Source organism: Ornithodoros turicata, unplaced genomic scaffold (genome assembly GCF_037126465.1).
Source record: "Ornithodoros turicata isolate Travis unplaced genomic scaffold, ASM3712646v1 Chromosome190, whole genome shotgun sequence".
Taxonomy (NCBI): Eukaryota; Metazoa; Arthropoda; class Arachnida; order Ixodida; family Argasidae; genus Ornithodoros; species Ornithodoros turicata.
Genome location: NW_026999332.1, coordinates 180,664 through 204,066, shown reverse-complemented (window position 1 = coordinate 204,066; position 23,403 = coordinate 180,664). Strand labels below are relative to the sequence as shown.

The following is a 23,403-nucleotide window of genomic DNA, read 5'->3' as shown; positions in this document are numbered from 1 at the left end:
GATGCGCCTCCTTGATTCGCTCGGTGCACAAAAAAACCACTCTCCCACATAGAGGCCAAAGCGTTCTCTTGCTCACACCTGATGTGAGACAGACACTGCGTCCATCGCCCATCGTGTTCTTCTTCTTCCCACGCTCTCCCTGAGTGATGCGCCTGCTTGATTCGCTCGGTGCACAATAAACAGTTTCCCACATCGAAGGCCAAGCCGTTCTCTTGCTCACATCTGATGTGAGACAGACCTGCGTCCATCGCCATCGTGCTCCTCTTCTTCCCACGCTGCCCCTAGGTGACACGCCTGCTTGATTCCCTCGGCGCACAATAAACAGTCTCCCACATAGAAGGCCAAGCCGTTCTCTTGCTCACACCTGATGTGAGACAGACCTGCGTCCATCGCCATCGTGTTCTTCTTCTTCCCACGCTCTCCCTGAGTGATGCGCCTGCTTGATTCGCTCGGTGCACAATAAACAGTCTCCCACATAGAAGGCCAAGCCGTTCTCTTGCTCACACCTGATGTGAGACAGACCTGCGTCCATCGCCATCGTGTTCTTCTTCTTCCCACGCTCTCCTTGAGTGATGCGCCTGCTTGATTCGCTCGGTGCACAATAAACAGTTTCCCACATCGAAGGCCAAGCCGTTCTCTTGCTCACACTTGATGTGAGACAGACCTGCGTCCATCGCCATCGTGTTCTTCTTCTTCCCACGCTCTCCCTGAGTGATGCGCCTGCTTGATTCGCTCGGTGCACAATAACCAGTCTCCCCCACAGAAGGCCAAACCGTTCTCTTGCTCACATCTAATGTGAGACAGACCTGCGTCCATCGCCATCGTGTTCTTCTACTTCCTACGCTCTCCCTGAGTGACGCGCCTGCTTGATTCCTTCGGTGCACAATAAGCAGTCTCCCACATAGAAGGCCAAACAGTTCTCTTGCTCACATCTGATGTGAGACAGACCTGCGTCCATCGCCATCGTGTTCTTCTACTTCCTACGCTCTCCCTGAGTGACGCGCCTGCTTGATTCCTTCGGTGCACAATAAGCAGTCTCCCACATAGAAGGCCAAACAGTTGTCTTGCTCACATCTGGTGTGAGACAGACCTGCGTCCATTGCCATCGTGTTCTTCTTCTTCCCACGCTCTCCCTGGGTGACGCGCCTGCTTGATTCCCTCGGTGCACAATAAACAGTCTCCCACATAGAAATCCAAACCGTTCTCTTGCTCACATCTGGTGTGAGACAGACCTCCGTCCATCGCCATCGTGTTCTTCTTCTTCCCACGCTCTCCCTGTGTGACGCGCCTGCTTGATTCCCTCGGTGCACAATAAGCAGTCTTCCACATAGAAAGCCAAACCGTTCTCTTGCTCACATCTGACGTGAGACAGACCTGCGTCCATCGCCATCGTGTTCTTCTTCTTCCCACGCTCTCCCTGAGTGATGCGCCTGCTTGATTCGCTCGGTGCACAATAAACAGTCTCCCACATAGAAGGCCAAACTGTTCTCTTGCTCACATCTGATGTGAGACAGACCTGCGTCCATCGCCATCGTGTTCTTCTTCTTCCCACGCTCTCCCTGGGTGACGCGCCTGCTTGATTCCCTCGGTGCACAATAAACAGTCTCCCACATAGAAGGCCAAACCGTTCTCTTGGTCACATCTGGTGTGAGACAGGCCTGCGTCCATCGCCATCGTGTTCTTCCTCTTCCCACGCTCTCCCTGGGTGATGCGCCTGCTTGATTCGCCCGGTGCACAATAAACTGTTTCTAGAATTTCGGAATATTGTTTCGAGCAGTAAAATTTCCTGACTGGCATTGTAAGCGCTGTGTGTTTAACGCCTAATTTACAGCCGCTGGTACATCCAGTTGAGAGTCTCCGAAACACCGACATCTCGCGTGATCTTTGATAGAATATGAAGTTACCTATCCTTTGCCATTTCCTGATTTCTTAATTGGCAATCGCCTTGTGCTCAGACTCACTGCTGGCAACGTTCGTTCATAATACCATCTGTGTGTGTACTGCCCATGTTGCCATCCGTACTATCCGATCACACTTGTTACCTCGGCATACAGTAAGTATGCACTAGTAAAACAATACGAAGAGGAACTAAAAATTGTATAATCAGTCAGCACAGACGCCCGTGACTCGTGGAAACAATAATTGTAGCATAAATATATAACAACAAAATAAAAATAACAAGGTACTCATGTAGCAATAGGAGACAAGCAAAAAGACGTGAATGTCTCGAATCGAGCTGCGGACATTTCGTGTCAAAGTCCGACACTTTATCTCTCGACAAACAGCGCAGAGGGTGCGGACCGCCTTAAACTCGCGACGTCAACCATATACAATGGGAATTATTTCGGAGTCGGAGGTGAACGGCGTGAGAAGGACGGCGGCCGTGGCGCCATCTAGAATCGGGAAAACCGTGAATCGGAGTTGCTCCCCGACTGGTATGGCCTCTTAACACATCCAACACCAGCGGTGCGGATGAGCCTCGTATGCCAGACACTTTTCAATTGCGTGCAGCGCAGATAAAAAGTCAGTGAACATGACCTATTCCGCGGGGTAAAATTGACGATGTGCTTCAGAAAGAAAAGTATTTCACGAGGAATCCGGGTTTCATCGCTACCGTTGCATGTGTGCATTTGTACATTTTAACGTAATGAACTGCTCAGGGATTATTATTAGTAGTATACTACATGAAGAATGGCATTTAGACTCCGCTGTGGGATCCTTTATTTTTTAATAGATGTAATAAAACTCATATTTCACACATCCCGTGTTTCTTGTCGCGTCGGCCTGTACAAGGATCTTCCGCTACGTCGAGATGCATTTACATCGTACACCACCCACAAAAAGACAAGTCAACAGTGGATGAATAAAATACCAGTTGCTCATCTTCCAAAACTATTTGGGTAGATCACTTAAACGCTCGTAAATTAGAGTCTTGCTCTCAGACGACCTAATTTAATAAAAATTGCTTGGCCTGGTGCAAAAGCCCTTGGCTCTTTCCTTGTCTTTCCTTTGCATGAAACATGTCCCCCACGGCTTCATATGGTATCTTCTACCTGTCTGGACAGCTACTCCTTGCTGCATAGCTTGAAAACGTACACTCAAGTGGCGATAAAAACAAGGAAAAAGACAAGGAATTTGAAGCATCCCTTTGGAGCAGTTGTGAAGAGTGCTGCTGGACTACATTAAACGAATGCGAAGAATTAAAACGCTCCCTTTCTAGGCGATGTACTGTAGGGGACACGGTTGTTTAAGATCAGCACCCCATGATTTATCTCATCTCACATCTCCCGATGTTGCAAGACTTTCTTTTGTGTAGTAAACACATGCAGTGCACTGTCCTTACCTTCAAATGCCATATGGGCACGCCAGTTTCAAGCGCAACTGAAGCAATATGGGTAGGCGAAGTACTGACCGGCAATTTTAGCTAACCTTGTCCCCAGCAGTGCATCAATGGAAGTTGTTCGAGTGAGTAGTTGTCAACTTTTTTCTGCTCACTATTCGCAAATTTTTCTCCTGGGGTAACGGACAAGAACGATATGTCAATAAATTTTCCCCTCGAAGCCATTCTCACGAAAGACACTAGCTGCATTTAAGAAATGAGCTAACACGTGCACTAGAACAGCATGCAAACAAAATACTCACGAGTATTTACTTGCCAGTGTTTTGTTTGTACGCACTTTTCAGCTTTACGTCGACAGTGGCTTTAGCCGCGCCTACCGAGACAATCCGTCTTAAATAAATAGATAATCCAATAAAATACGATAGTTAGCGCCTGTGTGTTCACAGGATTCCTGGCCGTATATCAATAAACGCCCCCTTTCCTGCATGCTCTTTCACTCCCTGCACACATGACATGCTCACATCATGTCCCTGCTTCGTAGCGTCTACTACAATTCGACGTCGTCTTACTGCCACGAAATCCATATTTTTTTTGCCAATCCCGACATTTGCGCCCCTCATCATTAAACAAACTCGAAAATAATGCAATGCACATTTTTTTCTATATTGTCAACTTATCCAGTTAGCTATCGCAAGCCTTACTTCGTGCTACAGGATTAAAAAGTCGTTAATATGCCACACAACATCAATTTGGCTCTGCAATATCGCGCGTAAGAAATCACGGCGATCGCTGAGCGGTATCCTAGGGAGGCAGCGCTTCTTGCGGAGGGCGTCAGAGACAGAGGGTTCGGGCGGCTCTGTCTGATCGCGTTACAGTTGGACAGGTATTCTCGAATATAGGAGGCTATTGTCTCACCGTATCCGCACTCAATCAGCTTGGATCCGCCTGGAAACCTTAGAAACAGATGAGGCTGCAAAGCAGTTCTAATAACGGCTGGTAAGATGTAGTTGAACTAGTAATTATACCTAATTTCAAGACTTCTGTAGTGATTTTAGTTAAACGACTAAAGGGCTAGTTACTGCCCGTTTGAGCTCGATGTTGCAAAGAGCAGTCCTGTGAATCGGAGGCCAACTGTTCGGTCAGCTGTCTGGGCAGGAATCTTTTTCGTGACAAATACGCATGCATCCATATACGGGGGAAAATAAGCTGCTCCTCAATGCTCGCATGTAATGTATGTGGCTTTTAACATCATTACACCAGAAAACGCGGGGGCAGCACCACTCAAGACATTCCTTATTTCAAGCGAGGGGTGGAAGTGGTTATGTGTAGAAGGTGTCCTAGCAACGTATGAGAAGTGGTCCTAGGTAGGAGATATATAGAAGAGAAGTCTCCTTAAAAGAGGACAAAACAGACGTGACAGTATCCTGCCAATGGGCGTGAGCCAAGGGATGAGCAATAGAAATAGGGACGTGTCTGTATCGGTCTTCTGCTGAAATCCTCGGATATGGTCATAAAGGATAACCGGGACACGTGGTTCTTAGTATAATCAGTCTATTCATCTATATTATTTGCCAGACATGTGCAGAAACCGTATGTAGCCAACGGGCGTTTTTTGTTTCTTTTACATGAGCAGCAAGCTGCGTTCGTCCACAACCAGAAGGTCCTGAAGAATATTGACCAGGAATATGAATTAGCCATCACAGACGTAAGTTGCGACCTCATTCCGTGCATGACTTCTTTTTCTGAGGATTGGCGAACGCAAAGCGCCGTGGGAATGAGTGGTCTACGAACGTAGAGAGGTCCTGATACGCCAAGTGAATGGGCATGAGTTCAGTAGTGTGTGAAGTATGCGTGATAAATATCCTGGAAGGCAGAAAGAAAATGTCGGACACAGAAGGAAGAATGTTAAAGCAACCGTTGCCAGGATTTCATTCTGTGACACCGCAGTGTTCAGTGTGACTTTTAAGACACTACATACGAACGAATGCCATTTTTGCTTGGGAACGCAGTTCGTTACTTATTTTCACGAAATACCCATGCTAGCAGTTTTAGGTGAATCATTATGCTTATACTAATGAAACAAACAATGTGAAACACACCACTAACGCGCACAATAAACAGTTGAATTTCTGGTGAAATACCGGCGGTTGATAGAAAAGAGCCGCCTACAAGCATCGAAGGTATAGCCTCCGATTCCTAGAATTCATACCGTTGCTTCAAAATTCCAAATGCGTCCAGTTGCTGATACTTTACACTCTGCGGTGGTCATTGCCATAGATATGCAGTTGACCGTTGTCAACAGTAGCGTAGCCAGAAACATATGTTTCAGGGGGGGTCCTACGGGAGGTATACATGGGGAGATTATTTTACCCTGGTTTTCCCTCTCCCAGATGTAGTAAAAGCACGATTTTGGCGGGTTTCAACCCCGGGATTCCCCACTGTGACTACGCCACTGGTTAGGAAACTTAAGTGAGACATAGGCCATCGCCATCGTATGATGGCGACTTGGTGTCTTTTGTTTTGCTGACTTCCAAATGTAAATAAATCTTACCTGAGTAAAAGGAATATAGGACACGTTTCATTTATTTTACAGACTCCGTATGCAAGACCTAATTGGTGCGAACTTTGTTTATCATGTGATGAGATTTCCGACGGTAGACATGTTGTACAAGAGTGCGGAGTGTTCTTTCGTTAGAGAGCTGTATTCATGACGCTTGCCTACGAATTAATTTACACGTGTGCAAAGAGGACTGGAGTCGAAAAACATGTGAAATGATGTGGCAGCACTCAACATCGTGAGTTTAAGTAACAAACTGTTTCCCGCAGGAGGTTGAAGAGATACTGAAAGCACCAGACGCAGTGGACAAAATCGGCGTGCTGAACAGAGCGCACGACAGACTGAAACGAGAAGCCTTATCAAAACTTGGAAATGCTCCTGTCATGGGGAACAGAATGAATGAACTTCAAGAACAGTTGTCCCAGGCGAGTTCGGGCGTAAAATATGTGATTCGTTACTATTACTTTGCTACGTATCTTGTTACACACGAAACCCTCCACGATGACCATTACTGTTCTTCAGCGCATTCCAGGGGAAAAACTTGTGTGTGGGAATTGTGTAATTTTTATTCAGCACATTATTATGTCGTTGTGGTTTCCGTTGCCTAACCGTAGAGTTCTCTGGTAATGAAGCCGGGGGAAGGCACTTGGAACACTCTTTTTTATACTGCGTCATATAAGCATTCCACGTTCAGGAACGGTCACGCAAAGTGTTTCATTTGGAAAGTGTGAATTTTCTGTCAAAATTGCTTAGCGGGTGGGAGCGCACCTTCGGTGGCCTCGCCCAGCATCTTCTTGCGTCTTGTGATGTCATATGGCAGGTCACTTTTGATGGGCAATCGTGAATTATCTGCTAAGGAGAGCGACCAGTCGATACGCTGGACGGGCTGGGGCGAAATGAAAAGAAAGAAAATGAGGATTAAGAAGGCGCTATCCTCAGTATTGGAGGGACACATGACGCTGCAGACTCCCAGCCGAGGACATCAACGAGGAAGACCAGTTCGCGTCACTGAATGGCTAGCGTGCTCGTCATGCCACGTCGGTACTGGGAGGTACCCTGATTCTGATCCCGGTGCTGACTGTGCCGCCTGAGTTTTTTCCTGGGATTTCTTCAGACGTTGTCAGACATATGTCGGCGCAGTTCCCTTACAAGTCAGCCCAGGAAGCACATTCCCGCAGAGCATTAGTCGTGGCGTTACCCACCTCTGAGTCGCCGACCATGGGTGAGTTCTTCCAGAAGTACCACCACCGAGGAGGGCAGGTCGCGGGATATTGAGAGGGGGAGGAAAGCTCTCTTGACCTCCAGGATTACCCCCTTGTTTTTGGGAGAATGTGTGTCCCAGGACTCCCAATACAAATTTCTAATTCTCCCAATATATCTGTTTTCCAGTCCTCCCATGCTCTTTTAAAAAAGCGCTTTTGTGGCAAATTGTAAGCCTTCCTTTTTTTTTGAAATGTGACTCCTTCGTCAGGTGCCAACTGACTGCAATCGCGCATTGGCGTTTCGCGGCTGCGACACCCATGACGAGTGCATGTGCGCATTGCCTGCAAGGTCATCTCGCATGGCGAATCGACACCCTGGACTTGGGATATTTTTTGTTTTTGAAAAATTTTGATATTTCAATTATGCAGTTCCATAAAATTTTGGTTATCGTTGTTGAATCGGACGTCGAATAAGGTCCATGTAGAACCTCTCAGGAGCTTTTTAACGACACCTCGATCGGCGTCCTAGCTTCTCGCGTTCACGAGATACACTGCCTGCAGGGTACCCCTGTCTCGCATGCGACCGCCACACCTAGAAATTGCGTCAGCCGCTGCACTGAACTTATTAGATAGAATCTTACAATCAAATCGTACTGACGCAGGATCCACATCGCGCAGAATCGTGATTAGGCAGCGATTATGATTAGAGCTGCGCGCGGGTGTGGCTAAACCCGCGGGAACCCGCAGTTACCCGCACATAGTCACGATTTGCAGGTAGGAATTCATGTGGGTAGCCGGTAAAATGCGGGTGCACCCTCACTCCATGGCCAACTAAGTGATACCTTTCTGTAGCACTCGAGCTCAGCAGTGCCCTATGTCGTTGGCCGAATAAACCCATGTGACAGACCGCAGCAGTCAAGTACTTGAGGAGAAGTTCGATTATTAATGCAGACATATACGGCTCTCTGTTGAACTGCAGTTCTATTGACATACGAGTGAACGCGTGTATACCGCTCACTTCCCCCTGCTGGTCTGAATGCGAGTATACAGACAGCACTGTGGGTGCGGGTCGCCGAGATTAAATTGTTGCTTGTGCGGGTCACACACGCGCGGGTACTGTGCGGGTGCGGGTCCAAGTTTGCTTACCGCACTCACCTCTAATCATGATATCCCTCAGGTGCGGACAAAGCCAGTCTGGACGACAGAGATCGACAACGCACCAGCTCGCGTGGCTCAGTGGTTAGCGTGCTGACCATGTCACATCGAGACTGGGAGGTAGCCGGATTCGAACCCCTGCACTGTCGGGGATTTTTCCAGAGTTTTCGTGAGAGGCTTTCCGGCATGTGTCACTTTAGAAGTCAGCCCAGGACGCACATTCTCCCAGGGCGTCAGTCGTGACGTTGCCCACCTGTGTGAGGCCTACAACAAGAAGGCGTTTCACAACCGCCCCCAAATGGACAACGCAGGCACTTGTTCGGTTCGCGAACATGATTACATACTTCAAGGAGGGTTGGCGCAGGCGCAGCGGCTTCCGTTCAGCCTCGCCTTTTCGCTGCTCGCAGTGCCGGTTCCGAGCCGGCATGATGGGGGCGATGACAGCGGCCCGCACGAGCAAAACAACATCGACAAACGCGGGAGTAGATGAAATGGCATTTTTGTTAATGTGAATTTATTTCAGGTAGATATCCCTGGACCAATGTTTTCTTTTCATTTGAAACTTGAGTGGATATTGTGCAAACCGTCCGCAGGACGGCTGCAAATGAAAACCTCGATTCTGTGATTCAATCTCAACTCAGGCACGGTGGTCCGGACACAATCACCAATTTCCCTTGAAAAAATATGTGTTGTATTACAACACGCATACACACGGGAGCAGCAAATATTGTTTTGTGGTCTGCCCGAAAAAAAATTCCCAAAGAAATTGACTCGTCGACGGCGCTTTCTGACGGAACGACTTTGACATTTCATTCCTCGCCATCGGACGGTCCCAAACTATAAATTTTTTTGCACAATATGTCAGGTACAACGACTTTCAGCGTGCGCCGCACGGTCATTTCTATTTTGAACTTTAATTAAAAATCGCCAAAGTTGCAACAAAATCCACATTTTGCTCATATTTGTCTTTACGCTGTACTCCTGCTATACAGGGTGTCCCAGAAAACGTGTCATTGAATTATAATAAAAAAACTACACCACCTAGAGTCATGCGGTCAATGGCATTTGTTCTTACTGGGTTTTTGCCACCTCCTCATGTGAATGTCGTGTAAGGTAAGTTTAATTATGTAAATTTTTGCGAGCTTAAGTCAGAAATTTGCTTAGTAAAGGTCACTTTTTTACCCCACCAATGTGAAGAGCGTGTCTAATTTAGTCAAATTAATGATAATTGACAGGGATATTCAGGAGCTGTCCCATCGGAAAAAATAGCCGGACATTATGCTGTACGGAGGTCGCACAGAATAGCGCACGATGTATTTTTCAGTGCAATCTTTGTCAGTCCGACGAAAGGAGGTTGGAAACCCAGCCCTCCCCGACATCGCAGAAAGAGATAAAACAGGCACGGCTTATCACGTCCGACTTTCGCTGGGATAATGCTTTCCCTCTCCCAATTTTAGGAACTGTTACTTTTTCTACTATCACTCTGTGGGCTGGCTTCCGAACCTCCTTTCGTCGCACTGAGAGCCATTGCGCTCAAAAAGTCATCGCGCGCTATGGTCCGGTGCTCCGAAAATCATGATACACTCTGAGAAAAAAGGGAGTCAAAAACACTCCTTTGTCGGGGCAAAAAGCTGTAACTCCCAGGTGCAAAATTTTAGGCTTCTGAGGAGTTACCTTAACTCCAGGACAAGAGGGAGTAAGGTTAAAAACCCACAGCGGAGTTCCGTTAACCCCCTGTTGCGGAGTATATTAAGCACCTCTGAGGGAGTTGAGCTAAACCCTGTCACAGAGTATAATAAACACCCCCCATGGTGTAGGGTTCAACCTGTGACAGAGTATACTGAACACCTCTGACAGAGTTGGGTTAATCCATATGCTGGAGTATGATGGACCCCTCCAATGGTGTTGGGTTAACCCTTGTCACAGAGTATATTAAACACCTCTGATGGACTCAGGTTAAACCATGTGATGGAGTACACTAAACACCTTCAATGGAGTTAGGCTAACTCCCATGGAAGAGCATACTAAAAGCCTGTGAGGGAGCTTATCAAACACTTGTGGGGGAGTATATGAAATGCCAGTGAGGGAGTATAGTAAGCTCTGATGATGGAGTTATGTTAACCCCGATAGTGGAGTCCAACTAACCCCCAATAGACGATATGCATAAATCCCAGGCGCCAGTGCGATGCAGTGTCTTGGGAGCCTGTTCATTCCCTGGCGCTTCCTTCTCCTTCCTGATGGCATCAGGTTCGGAATGAGGGAGAGAAGGATGGTGCCAAAGGAACGAACAGGCTCACAAGATGTACCGCATTGCACTGGCATCTGGGATTTATGCATATCGTCTATTACAGGGTGAAAATAAACCTCTAATGACGACTAGCTTCCTCAAATTCTTCCAGGACGCACAGCATGACCCTACAGTGCACTCAAAAGCACCACCGCAGTCTTTAATTTTGAAAGAACGTTCCCAAGCAGCACAAAGGACCGGGGCGAAGCCGGTCCAGCATCGGGAAAGAATCCTACAAAGTCGGGGGCATGCCACCAGCCGATACCGGTCCTTCCTCCAGTTTGCAACACCGGGATGATTAAGGACCGACATCGGCAGCAAGTATTCGGTCCCAGCAGGTCCCCGGCGGATCCCCGATAATGCTGGCAGGGGCTCCCCCCATGCATATTTACCCCCCCCATGCATATTTTGGCATTAATATGCTTATTTTTAATAATTACAATAATTTTGAGTGTAAACAGTGTGTGTAGAGCCCAACATTTTATTTTCGGAGAGGAAATAGACTGACACAACACTTGGAGCACCTCAATAGACTAAACGACGAGTGGTGTACACTAAGCAGTCTGCCTGCATCATCCAATGCATGCCAATTGTGTCTGAAATGAAAAACAAAAAAAGAGGGGTATACAGAAATATGCAGCATGTCCGCATAACTACTGTCATTGCCAATGTAGCCTGAAAAGAAAAGGGTGGAAATGGTCTACCGTAATATCCAGCCTGCCTGCGTAACCACTGGCCCTTCAATGGTGTCTCAAAAGGGGGGGGGAACGTACACAGTAAGAGGTGGTCTCTGAAAGGAAACAAAAAAGGTATGCAGTAGTAGGCAGTCTGCCTAACCACTTGCACTTCGGCAATGGCCCTGGAAGAAATGAACGGCTTGTAGCATTAATATTAGACGTAACGGTAAAATTGCTGCATGGTGGGAAATGGTATACAGTAATATGCAGCCTGCCTGCGTAACCACTCGCACGTCAACAGTGTCTCAAAAGAAAGAAAAAGTATACAGCAAGAGGCGGTCTGCCTGTCCAAGTGGTGGTGCCTCAAAGAAAACGAAGTTATGCAGTAATAGGCAGTCTGCCTATCTGCTCACGCTTCAGTACTGCCCAGACACAAAAATGAATGGCATGTAACATTAGACGTAACGAAACAATTGCTGCACTTCAGCACAAAATAGTATGTGCACGGTACGTGGAATGAGCTTTATCAAAATGGTAAAATGCACAGCGTAGGGATTACGAAACTCAAGAGTTACCAAGAGAAAATTTAAATTATGAAAAAATGACAAAGCCAACGACTGGGAGAAATGCAAGTCCAGGAAAGAGAAAATAGTTCACATCCAGCGCCTTTGGTGCAAATGACTAGCAATTACTACAACGAAAACTGTAAAAAATGACAGCTGACCGGGACTAGAGCTGACAGTCAATGGTGTGCGCATATTCAGCGTTCCTTCACAAAAACGTCAATAAGCAAAAAAAAAACATGGTCAAGGAGAAGCATCCCTATTGAAAAAAAAGCGACATCAGGTCTGATGTTAACATCACAGCTGCTCTGATGATGTTAACATCAGAGCTGCGCTGGCTGATGCTCACATCAGAGCTGTCTTGATGCTGATGTTGACATGAGAGCTGCATTGATGCTGGTTATGGCAATCTTGAAAATGCTGCAGTCTTGGTTTACTGAAATGTTCTGCAAAGAAAGCCCCTCATGCCTGCGGTATATGAGTACCGACAAGAACCCTCACGAAACAGGAGATAGCAGCAACGAATCACTTCACCAGAACAATTCACCACTCCGGAGTACGTACCTTTTAACGCATATCCATTTATCATCAACATACCTAAGCGTTGAACTCACGGGGGCACAAAAACTGGTAATGATCGAACGGTGAACAACAGCGCAAAAGAGCACACCTAGGTCCTCATTTCCGGTCCAACTTGTCCTTCTTCCGAAAAAGCACTTCTAAGCGTTGTCATGGCCAGCAAGAGTCCCCACTGCATTTGAACACGGTGCTTGAGTTTCTCTTGCTGAAGGCCGCTGCGTCATACACGCTGAACCTGCAAGAAATATCGTTCCAGAAAATACGATGGCAGGACACCTATATGTAGAGCAGTGTAGAGACATATGACATACCGTCTGCACAAAGTACACAGTCGACTTCACTTGGCGTTCTATCTCCCTGTCGTTGCGCAGATCCCTGCAAATAGAGTAAAACGAACAATGAGAATGCATGGCGCAGTCGAACATATTACTTCAGAGTTATATTAATTACACACCTGAAACGGCAATAATCCTGAAGGCGAAGAACGATTTGGCTTCACATGCAAGGTAGCGTCTTCACTCTTTGACATGTCAAACGAGACCGACTGGTTTGCTCGCGGTTAGAAGAAACGCTTCCACTTACAGACAGTTGCAATATCAGACGGGTTGCAAGAACGACAGCACCAGGTGAGAACAACAATACAAAGCCTCTAAAACGCTTTAGACTTGCTGGAACGCTCGCAATTACGCGAACTACACGCGGCGACGAGAAACGACCGTTACAGCAGCCAAAGCGAAGCCAACAAGAGCAGCGCATGCGCGACAGGCAGCGCGCAGCGCTGGCTGGTGGCATGGAAGACAAGCGACGACGCGCGAGCGAGCGCGGGTGAGCCTGTGTTGAAATGGGCATGGAGCCAACATCTCCGCGCAATGGCTTGGCGGACGAAATATGACGACGGGTAGAATCGTACTACCTCTTGAGATTGTGGCCGTTCCAGGATCTTTCAGAAATGCTGCTGTTTTCATAAGAATCCCTGAATGTTGTGTTTGAAGCAAAATTGCAACATGAGATTGGCCAAAGCTAAGGTATTAGTTAGTTATGATTGTGAACAGATCGGCAGTGCAACCTGACAGTGAGAGATCAATAGAATCAAAAACAACAAAACACTCACTGTTTTGCCGACCCTTTCTCTAGTGTTCTTTCTTTCTTTCTTTTTTTTTGTTTGTTATAATGAAGGAAAGCAAGGTTAAATGCTACATTTTTCTTGACTGTGTGCGATGGTGTACATCGCAGGTTCCTCATGTGCCATGAATCTACTTAAAAGCTGCTGATGGTGGCAGGGATTCACATTTATAACAGTGACCAGAATGCGGCAGGAGTACTTTTGAGGCACTCTGGCCACGTTGACCACAAAACGGCGTTCCGTACTCCCTCCGAACCAAACTTTGCAAAACTTGTTGCTCAGAAACATTAAGAACACACACGCCGGCCATTTGCACCCAGCAATGACAACCAAAACAAAGATGATGGCGATGGCAGTCGCGGTAGCCAAATGCAGGGAGCTCCAGCGTAGTCTTTGCGGGTTTCGGTGCAGCGGTTTTCGTCCGATCAGTTCGACTTGCTAAAGCTCTCTTCGTTTCGTTTCACGTGAGTTTTTCGATTCGGGAGATTCGGTCGTTTCGTTCGGGCGTGGCCGACTCTTCCCGAGTATCTTGTACTTGCGTGCTTTGCAGTGAGGCTCCATTAATACTTCTGTTCAGGGTGCTGCGTGTGCATGTTTTCCGTCATACAACACAACACAACACAACACATGAAGTGAACTGCAGCCCAATGTTTGAAAGAGTTACCTCATACCAGACAGCCAAATTCCTTCCTGAAGGGATGCTTCACTGTCTCGTACAGCTTGGGACAAAAGTTTCTGAAACACGGGTGTTTTGTATTTCACTTCTCTACGCCTCCCCTGCGGCCTAAGGGGAACACTTGTTGAACAGAATCCCCAAGGATTCTGCTCAACAAGCATTTCCCAAAGGTGGCTGGGAAAAGTCCAATACAGAAAACCCGTGTTTCAGAAACTTTGTCTCGAGCTGTACCATCCGATCACGTGTTACCGAATCTGCATAAACATCGGGAGACGAGCGGGAAGAAATACTTAGCCAGTACACCACAGCAGATCGGGACGTTAACGGGGATCCATCGGGAAAGAATCCTGGCCGGGACGCAAACGGGAATCTATCGGGAAAGAATTCTGACCGGGACACGAACGGGGATCTATCGGGAAATAATTTTATGTAGTTTCCCTCTCCCTCAATTCTTCCCCCTCACATAGTCGGGAAGCAGTCGGGCTCGTGACGGCGATATCGGCCACCTCGAACCCATCATCCCCGTTACGTTCCCAGCCGAATCCCAGTCCTTTGTGCTGCTTGGGTTTATTTAGTAGCCTCACCGTGAGGAAAATATCACAAGACAGCAGATACAGGTCTCAAACTCACTCGTATGGTATACATATCAAATGACCTACTTTCCTTCCACTTGGTTCATGCATGCTACAGATGCACAGAACAGACAAGAGGTCACATTTTGGGAAAATTGTTTGAAGTACGAGACAAACACGAAATGCTGCTATTATGTTGAGCCAAGGAATTTTCTTTTCGTCTACTCTCCTTTGCACACTTCCCATTTGAATTTTTTCAATTTGAACCCTGTCCCAGGGAAAGTAATAAGCTTCACATTGAACAGCCAGAGCAGAGGTACTTGCAGTAAGTCAAACCTGGTTCGCGCCATTCTCGTCCATTCTCAGGATTGGCGGCAACCCGAATTCTGGGAACGGGGACAAAATCTCGTCGGCGTAATATCGAAACCTTTATGTCATATGCAAGACAGCGACACAGTAATCGTGAAACAGGTTGCGCACCTTGCTAAAAGGCACTGCACTGAAAATCACGACAGAGCACAGTTTCGGTTTCTTTCTCATAGGCTACCATGTATAATTTTTTATTCGCCAGGGGAACAACAGAGATTAGAGGTAGGTGTGTGCTCCGTATTTTATTAAGTAAGTTACACGTCGAGGTAACCGAATCTGCTTGCGCACTTGCAAAAATTCTAACCGCTTTTCGCGAAAACGCGTTGTTAAGGAGCATTGCAGGGGAAGCACGCTTCCAGGCGAAATTGGCCGCCGATCCTGCTCGTTTATTATACTCTCATGACGGAGTACAGAAAGGGTCGAAGGAGTTACGATAACAGCAAGACGGAGTAACCGCGAGCGTGGGACTTTTCAATGGAGTTATCTTGACCCGGTGGGAGTAAAATAAACTTTTACTCCTGCTTAACTCCAGCTTGACTCCCTTTTTTCTCAGAGTGTATTCGGCTATTTTTTCCGATGGGATAGCTCGTGAATATCACTGTGAATTATCATGAATTTGAGTGAATTCGGCACGCTCTTGTGACCTTTAGTGACCTTTAAAAAAGTGGCATTTAGTTGGCAAATTTCCAAGTTCAGTTCGCAAATATTTACATAATTAAACTTTGAGTACATGACATTCACATTAGGATGTGGCAAAAACCTAATAAGAACAAATGCTGTTGACCGCATGATTCTAGGTTGCGTAGTTTTTTTATTATAATTCAATCACACGTTTTCTGGGACACCCTGTATACGCCATCGAGATATATGAGGTACCGCTGTGTAGGCCAAAGCGCGCTCTTTAAATTGATGTCAAATTTACATGTTTGTACCTTACCCACTTGCGTCAAGACGGTGTAGAGTACAGCTATGTTTTCAAAAATGTTTTTTTTTTTACTCTTGTTTCTGAAAAACCCCACTTCCGATTTCCTTCATATTTTGTAGCTATCGGCCAGGCCTATATCACATGCTATGACCTACATGTGTTCGCAAAACGGAAGGTTCCTTCTTAGCACAACTCGGGATAGCCCGCAACAAACGTGGAGTGCGGAGCACACGATGTACACCGCGACTGGGAGAACCACGCCAGATAGTTAAGAGGATTATTGGTGTCTACTACTGCCGACGTCTCCGGCTTTGAATGACAGAGCTCAGGATGCAGATCTACCGCAAATCCCATCCTAGCAATATATTTTGAGTCTTTCTGACTCGTTTTTCCCACAGTCGGATCTCAATGCCGTTCACGTGAAGTTCAGCGACGTTCTGAGTCGGTGGCTTGTGTTTTCGATATGAACGCCAAGTACAGTATGGATCGCGTGTGACTGTGCTGACTGTGCGGTGCTATGGTATCCATCTTAAACCAAAAAATCAAAAGAATGACGCTTTTGTTATTAGAAACAAGTTACCTAGAAACATACCGGGTCTCAAATAAGGAAGGATGGAAGACAGCGCGAAGCGCTGTGAAAATCCAGTCTTTCCACATGTGGACGAAAAACGTGGAAGGAGATGGACGCGTCACTGTCAAGATGTCCAGTATTCCCAAGGAACAACAAGAGAACCTTCTGAAAAGAAACATTAACAGCGTCGTACAGCCAGGTTATACCTTACACGCTGCGTGATCTGTGTTATCGATTTTCTGAATTTTCTTATATAAACAAACCATTTCTTGACGACTAGATGCTTAAAAAGTGTTCAGTTCTGTTTTATTGCACGCGATTATTACATTTTGATGGTATCACGGCTCAAGGTATCATTCTGCCCAGCATTCCCAACTTGTTTCTGATAACAAAAGCGTAGTTCTTTCGATTTTTTGGGCTTGAGATGGCTAGCATAGCACCGCACAGTCGGCACTGTACAATCCACACGTACGGCAGTCCATACGGCAATCATACGGCATCCAGGCACGGCAATCCATACTGTACTTGGAATTAATGTCGGAAACACAAGCCATCGACTCAGAACATCGCTGAACTTCATGTGAACGGCATTGAGATTCGACTGTGGGAAAAACGAGTCAGAAAGACTCAAAATATATTGCTAGGGTGGGATTTGCGGTAGATCTGCATCCTGAGCTCTGTCATTCAAAGCAGGAGACGTTGGCAGTAGCAGACACCAATAATCCTGTTAACTCTCTGGCGTAGTTCTCCAGGTCGCGGTGTACATCGTATGCTCCACACTCCACGTTTGTTGCGGGCTATCCCGAGTTGTGCTGAGAGGGTACCTTCCGTTTCCCGAACACATGTAGGTATAGCCTGGGCTATATAACTACAAAATATGAAGGTAATCGGAGGTGGAGTTTTTGAGAAACGACAAAAAAAAACACATTTTTGAAAACATAGCTGTACTCTACACCGCCACAAAGTGGGCAAGGTACAGACATGTCAATTTGACATCAATGTAAAGAGCATGTTTCGACCTACACAGCGGTACCTCATATATCTCGATGGCGTATATAGCAGGAGTACAGCGTAAGGACAAATATGAGCAAAATGTGAATTTTGTTGCAACTTTGACGATTTTTAATTAAAGATCAAAATAGAAATGACCGGTGCTGTTTATACACGCTCAAAGTCGTTGTACCTGACATATTGTGCAAACAAAATCTATAGTTTGGGACCGTCCGATGGCGAGGAATGAAATGTCAAAGTCGTTCCGTCAGAAAGTTCCGTCGCCGAGTCAATTTCTTTAAGATTTTTTTTTTTCAGGCGGACCACAAAACTTAGAACCAAAATATTTGTTGATCCTGTGTGTATGCGTGTTGCAGCACAACATATATTTTTTCAAGGAAAATCGGTGATGGTGTCCGAACCACACTGTCTGAGTTGAGATGGAATCACCCGATTACAAACTTACGGAGGGTGCTGCGTGCCCAGCGGGACTGCGCTGACCATTATAGAGGACCGATCCAGATTGTGTGCGACAGTGCGTTATGGGTGTAAAACGTATACGCTCTCTGGATTTAGTCGATTGGTTGGTATCGCTCTATTTCTCACCGAGTTATCGCATCATGAAATTCGGCATAATTTCGTTGCACCGCAAAGTAGTGACAGAATGTCGTTACCTGTCGTAAATCTGCAAAACGGGACTAAATACATTACTCGTTACAGAAAACCGAACAGGTTTCGTTTCAGTAACGTTTCATGATCCACACATCCAAATTATGGACACGTCTTTTTATTATCACTCATATTTCACATTAAACTTAATTTCAGCAACAGATGGTGCGCGATATGCCCATCGGACATTTTTGTGTGTTTTTGCGCGAGAATAGCAGCGGCGATAATGACAAGGTGCTCAACGGAAGCATTTGAAGGGACAACCATCTTCGTTGAATTAATAGACCGGCAAAAAGACGACTCACGTATTTTGCGGTCCCAAATGACCTTCCAACACGGTCGGCAGAGAAGGCACTGGTGCAAAGCATTAGTGTTCATTTTTCGAGCTTGAAATGAACGCCTTCAACAAGTGGCTATATGTACAAACGATATAACAGAAACAAGATATGTGCTCAACATGTTTCCTTAAATTCTAGGAGGATTTGCTGGACGTGCTCAGGCATTTCGTTCTCAGAAGGCAGAGAAGGCACATAAATACTAAATCAGCCCCTACTGGAATTAGTCCAATTCAAAATAGATCAACATATCATTCGGGTTAAGTGGATATCGCATTCACAATTCTCATTGAAAGTGACCAAAATTGCTCATTCTGAATTGACACTTTTGGACAAATACCATATCGGAAACAAGAATTTGTTGGGTTTCGGTGAGAAATCATTGTAAATGTCAATGGGAACGAGGTGGAACTCCGCTCGGTCTGACTGGCCAGCCTAGTCTCCTATTGGCCAAATTCACACCAGCAAGGGTGCTCCCATTCAAGTCACATTGAAATTCTCATTGCCGATGCACTTTTTAATGTGGAGTGATCATTATGTGGCGTCAAATGATCAGAAAGCTTCTTGTCGCTGTAAAAATGAATTACACACAATATCGTTCCTGCGTGAACATTTATTCTTACACATATAACAATACAGTAGATCTGAAAATATTGCAAGTGGCAAATACAAAGGTGAACGTTATTTTGATGTTTTCTATAAGAGCGAATATTCACCAAGCGGTTGAAAATCGCTAGCAAAACCTAGTACACACCAAGAATAGAAACCTAAATGAGCACTTATATGTTGTGAAAGCATGCTGTGCTTCATCAACACACGCAACATGATCCACAATGAGAAACTTCAAAGAGATGTACCCCATGTCGGAGCAGTGCCGACGAAAGAAAAATCTCGAATGCATAATGATCTCCTGTGCTTCGTGGGAGATTTATAATGCCTCGTCCAGCTTGTAGAGGACGATGGTATTCCTCTACATGAGCCCCGACCGGCGATGATGGCATGCCACGGAGAGGCGATGACGGTGGCCTATCACTATGGCCGCGCCGGTGGAACTGAGAAGCGGGTGCTCCACGCGCGTGGCCATCGCTGTCGTCGTCCAGCGTCCGCTACACGGGTCCCCCGGCCGTCAGATGCGTTGCGGACGCATCGCAAGAGCTGGAGTCCAGGTAACGCTTCTGGGAAAAGCTGCAGTTGAGGGCGACCGTGGTAGGCGTGCAGACGTGGTGACGTGTGGTCGAACAGGGGCACGGCACACGTTGGCGGCATTTCACAGAGGATGGAGACGGGAACAGCGATCCGTCAGGTAGAGACGAGCGAGAGAGAGTGAGGCGCTCGGTGGCGTGGTCCTGGGGTGCCGCGACCGGCACGGGAGCCGAAGCTCGAGAGTCCCAGGTGGAGTGAGTGAGGTGCCGAGACGGGCTGAAACGTGCCGAGGCGTCGGCTGCCGCGACTGCCGCGACCGGCAGGTGAGCGCAAGGCTCGAGTGTCGTGGCCGGCAATGAGAAGCGTGAGAAGAGGAGTGAAGAGTACCGAGATGCGGTAGGGAGTGAAGGCGGGCCGTGTGTGCCGGAGGTAGTGCTGCTGGATAGTGTCCTCACAAATTTGGGATGGTGAAGGGCCGAATTGCTCCGGACGTGATGTTCTTCGTCCGGGTCACCAAATGTAGAGGACGATGGTATTCCTCTACATGAGCCCCGACCGGCGATGATGGCATGCCACGGAGAGGCGATGACGGTGGCCTATCTCCATGGCCGCGCCTGTGGAACTGAGAGGCGGGTGCTCCACGCGCGTGGCCATCGTTGTCGTCGTTGTCGTCGTCCAGCGTCCGCTACACAGCTTGCCCCTCTTGCGTGAAAATCAAGGCAATCCAGCTTCGTTGAGGTTTCGTTTTGACCACCTGCCGACAACTGCCGACAAATGTTCGACGCCCCTATCCCAGCCGCGTCGTGCGAGGATCACTTTCAAGTAATACCATTTCAAAACATTATGTAAAAGGTGCTGTAACAGCAGCATGTTAACGTAAGTGAGCATCAAAATATATTACATCCTCTTGCACACAGCGCGGGTGGAAACATACTGACAGCACGATCCTCCCACCAACGGAATGGAAAACGGCATTGAACAACGGCCAGAATGCTTGACAAATCGACTAGCTTAGAAGCAGATAAAATCCTCACTATGAAACCCGAATGACGCCAACTGCTTGTGAGCGACGGCGCACATCCTACTGCTCCAACATTTCGTAAGAAATTGATTAATCCGTCAGTGGTGGTTTCGGCGGTTTCTGAGAACGCGCCCACGTACATGCACTGAATCTTGTACGAAATGCAGAAACAATAGCTTACAGTAAGAGGTTTAATACCAATATACCACGGCACATGTACTTTTGAGGATGTGTTCATAAGCATTTGAAAGAACTCGAAATATTTTCAACTTGCACGAGCTACTTCGTGGTGCGGCACGGGAATGTATTAGAACGCGCCCTCCTGGCGACATCGCGGCCCGCGGTCCGCTAGCCTCCTCAGTTGATTCGTTCCGAATAAATCTTTATTTAAATTTTTCATTCAAATTTGACTCGCAATGTTTTCGATAGAATTCGTAATCTGAAATTCCATTCGTTTGAATTGGACGCGTTCTCGAATTAGTTCATCCACAACACGACCGTACTGCGTTGTTCCTAGTCATATATTAGAATTTAATTTGAGAGTGATGATGTACCGTTGGTCACCATTCAGCTCGTTCCTTCAGCGACTGACTTCTCAGTTACTGTAGTGGCGGGAATGGCAACATGTTGGATCCCATTAAATCAGTTGGAGAGCAGTTTCTCATTGATACACATTAGGCCAGTTCCTCATTCCTTCTGTTGGCGCAGTTTGTAATGCGCAACATGTTGGATCTCATTAAGTCACTTGGAAATCAACATTTCTCATGGACGCCCACTAAACCAATTCGTTGAATTGGTTTCTTACTTCGTTGATGCGGTTTCCGCCACACAGCACGGCGAAGCCCGGTTTCGCGAAGACAGCTTCCCTGCTTAACTTTCTGATTCTAAGTCTCATTTCTCATTGAATCTTATTGAAATGAATGAGATCGTGCCTGCCATTTGCAGCAGGGGCATCGCGTTTCTCCTCTTCCACCTTCATCACACCGTCTAACGCAGGCCAGGGTCACGTCATTGTACTGACTAAGTGTGTGGACCTCCAGGCTTCTGGAACACGGTCTTGAACTTTCAAATAACAAGGGTTATCGTTTTTAGGCATTTCTCTTGTTTCCCGGGTGCGCCACCAGAAGACAAACAGGCGACCGACCGCACGTGTGAGGAGGGCGTACCGAGAAGGTATAAACGCGGGCACTGTTCGCATGAGGCTCCATTCTGAGCTCCCGGTTGACGGTGTTTGTAGATTGCCGTGCAAGTCATGAAATAAGCCTTCCTTTGTTGCTCGAACTTCTTGCTTGCTGTATCTTCCTCGGAGACAGAACGGACGGAATGACGCCCTGAGGTTGTGGGAACACGGGTTTCCAAACGTTATATTTAAAGCTTGCGTGCTGCAAACGTACCGCAGCGGGCACGCGACAACAGTTTTGCAAGACGTCTACTTCAAATAAACATTGTGATTGGCCCTCGCGCGAGAGCTCGTGGCAAATCACAGGTGAAGTGATGCATTTAAACATAACTTTAAGATAGGGGCCCAGAAGTCGAGCGTTAATATAAAGAAGTAGGCGCGAGACAGAACGCATCACAGGTGAAAAACGCCTACCACTTCAAATGGTTTATTACATAATTTACACTGTGAAGCACTTACATACAAAGTGGCTTCAAGTAGAAATTGTTCCATAAATGAGTTGTAACCGAAAAAAAAGGAAAATAAAACACCTGAGGTGGTTAATTATTTTGGAAGCTTTCTGGAGTTAGTGACTGAAGCAGGGGCGTAAAGCAGCGCATCATCCAGGTCACGTTTATGACATTGACAAGTGCAGACAATGTCCCCATAACCTCATAATACCACCCGAGGAGAGTCTGAAAGACCAAGAAATGGTTCTTCCAGAAGGCTCAATGTGACTGAAGGTCCACGTAGAGCACCACTTGCGAGACACAGCGATGGCGCGTCAATTTCAGATGTTTGTCCATACTGCAGCAATAGGGGAACTGGAGAAAAAATAAAATAAGGAGTAACCATACAGTAGCAAGTTTTTTTTATTTTTGCAAAGAAATTCATTGCTAGTTAATTTGAGAAAAGTAACGGAGTCGTTGGACCTTATTTTTACATCGTTCCCCACGAAAGTAACTAGGTACCTATTTGTATGTTACAGATGATCGACGTTTTCTACGCGAAATGCAAGAAGCCAATTGTGTTCCTGGCAAAGGAACCAAAGGTGCGTTTTGTGGGTTTTCGTCTTTACATCAATCTGAATGAGCGCGTTTCGTGAATCATTTTTCTGATTCCAGATGATGCGAAAGCAACGTGCAGCTGAGTCCCAATTCAAGGAGCACAAGAAAAAGGTACGGATGAATGTTCCTCGTGAACTTGCACAAATTTAGATTTAATGATGATTAACTTGCACAAATTTAGATGATTCTCCGAAGTTCATTACAGTGCATGAATGATCTGACGTTAATTCCAGTAACGTCAGTTGTCGGTTATCGGGTTTGGTCTCCTTTTCTCTATAATGATGATATTTCACACCGAGGCTGTGTGGTGAAAGGTTCGAATCCGGTTGTCTGGATTTTCCTTAGACGCTTTAACAGCAATCTCGGCACGGTTCCCTGTGAAGTTGTGCGAGGGCACACGGTCCCCCGTGCGATAATCATGAC

General features: G+C 46.6%; 1 protein-coding gene and 1 long non-coding RNA gene across 4 annotated transcripts in view; one reads left to right on the top strand and one right to left on the bottom strand.

The window, feature by feature from the left end:
* LOC135373036 (uncharacterized) overlaps positions 1 to 23,403 on the top strand; it is a 59,883-nt gene that overhangs the window by 1,241 nt on the left and 35,239 nt on the right. Inside the window, exons 2-5 of the mRNA XM_064606349.1 lie at positions 4,974 to 5,045; positions 6,167 to 6,322; positions 22,902 to 22,964; positions 23,038 to 23,091. Of these exons, the coding sequence (XP_064462419.1) occupies positions 4,974 to 5,045; positions 6,167 to 6,322; positions 22,902 to 22,964; positions 23,038 to 23,091 (345 nt within the window). The remainder of the gene's footprint in view (positions 1 to 4,973; positions 5,046 to 6,166; positions 6,323 to 22,901; positions 22,965 to 23,037; positions 23,092 to 23,403) is intronic.
* LOC135373035 (uncharacterized) lies at positions 11,007 to 13,718 on the bottom strand. 3 transcript variants are annotated; one of them, XR_010416236.1, is made up of 4 exons: positions 12,815 to 13,718; positions 12,672 to 12,735; positions 11,246 to 12,595; positions 11,007 to 11,137 (listed from the first exon to the last, which is right to left on the bottom strand). It is a non-coding gene; the product is annotated as an uncharacterized LOC135373035 (long non-coding RNA). The 3 variants fall into 3 exon arrangements; XR_010416237.1 differs by having other exon boundaries at positions 11,007 to 11,331; positions 12,131 to 12,595; XR_010416235.1 differs by having other exon boundaries at positions 11,007 to 12,595.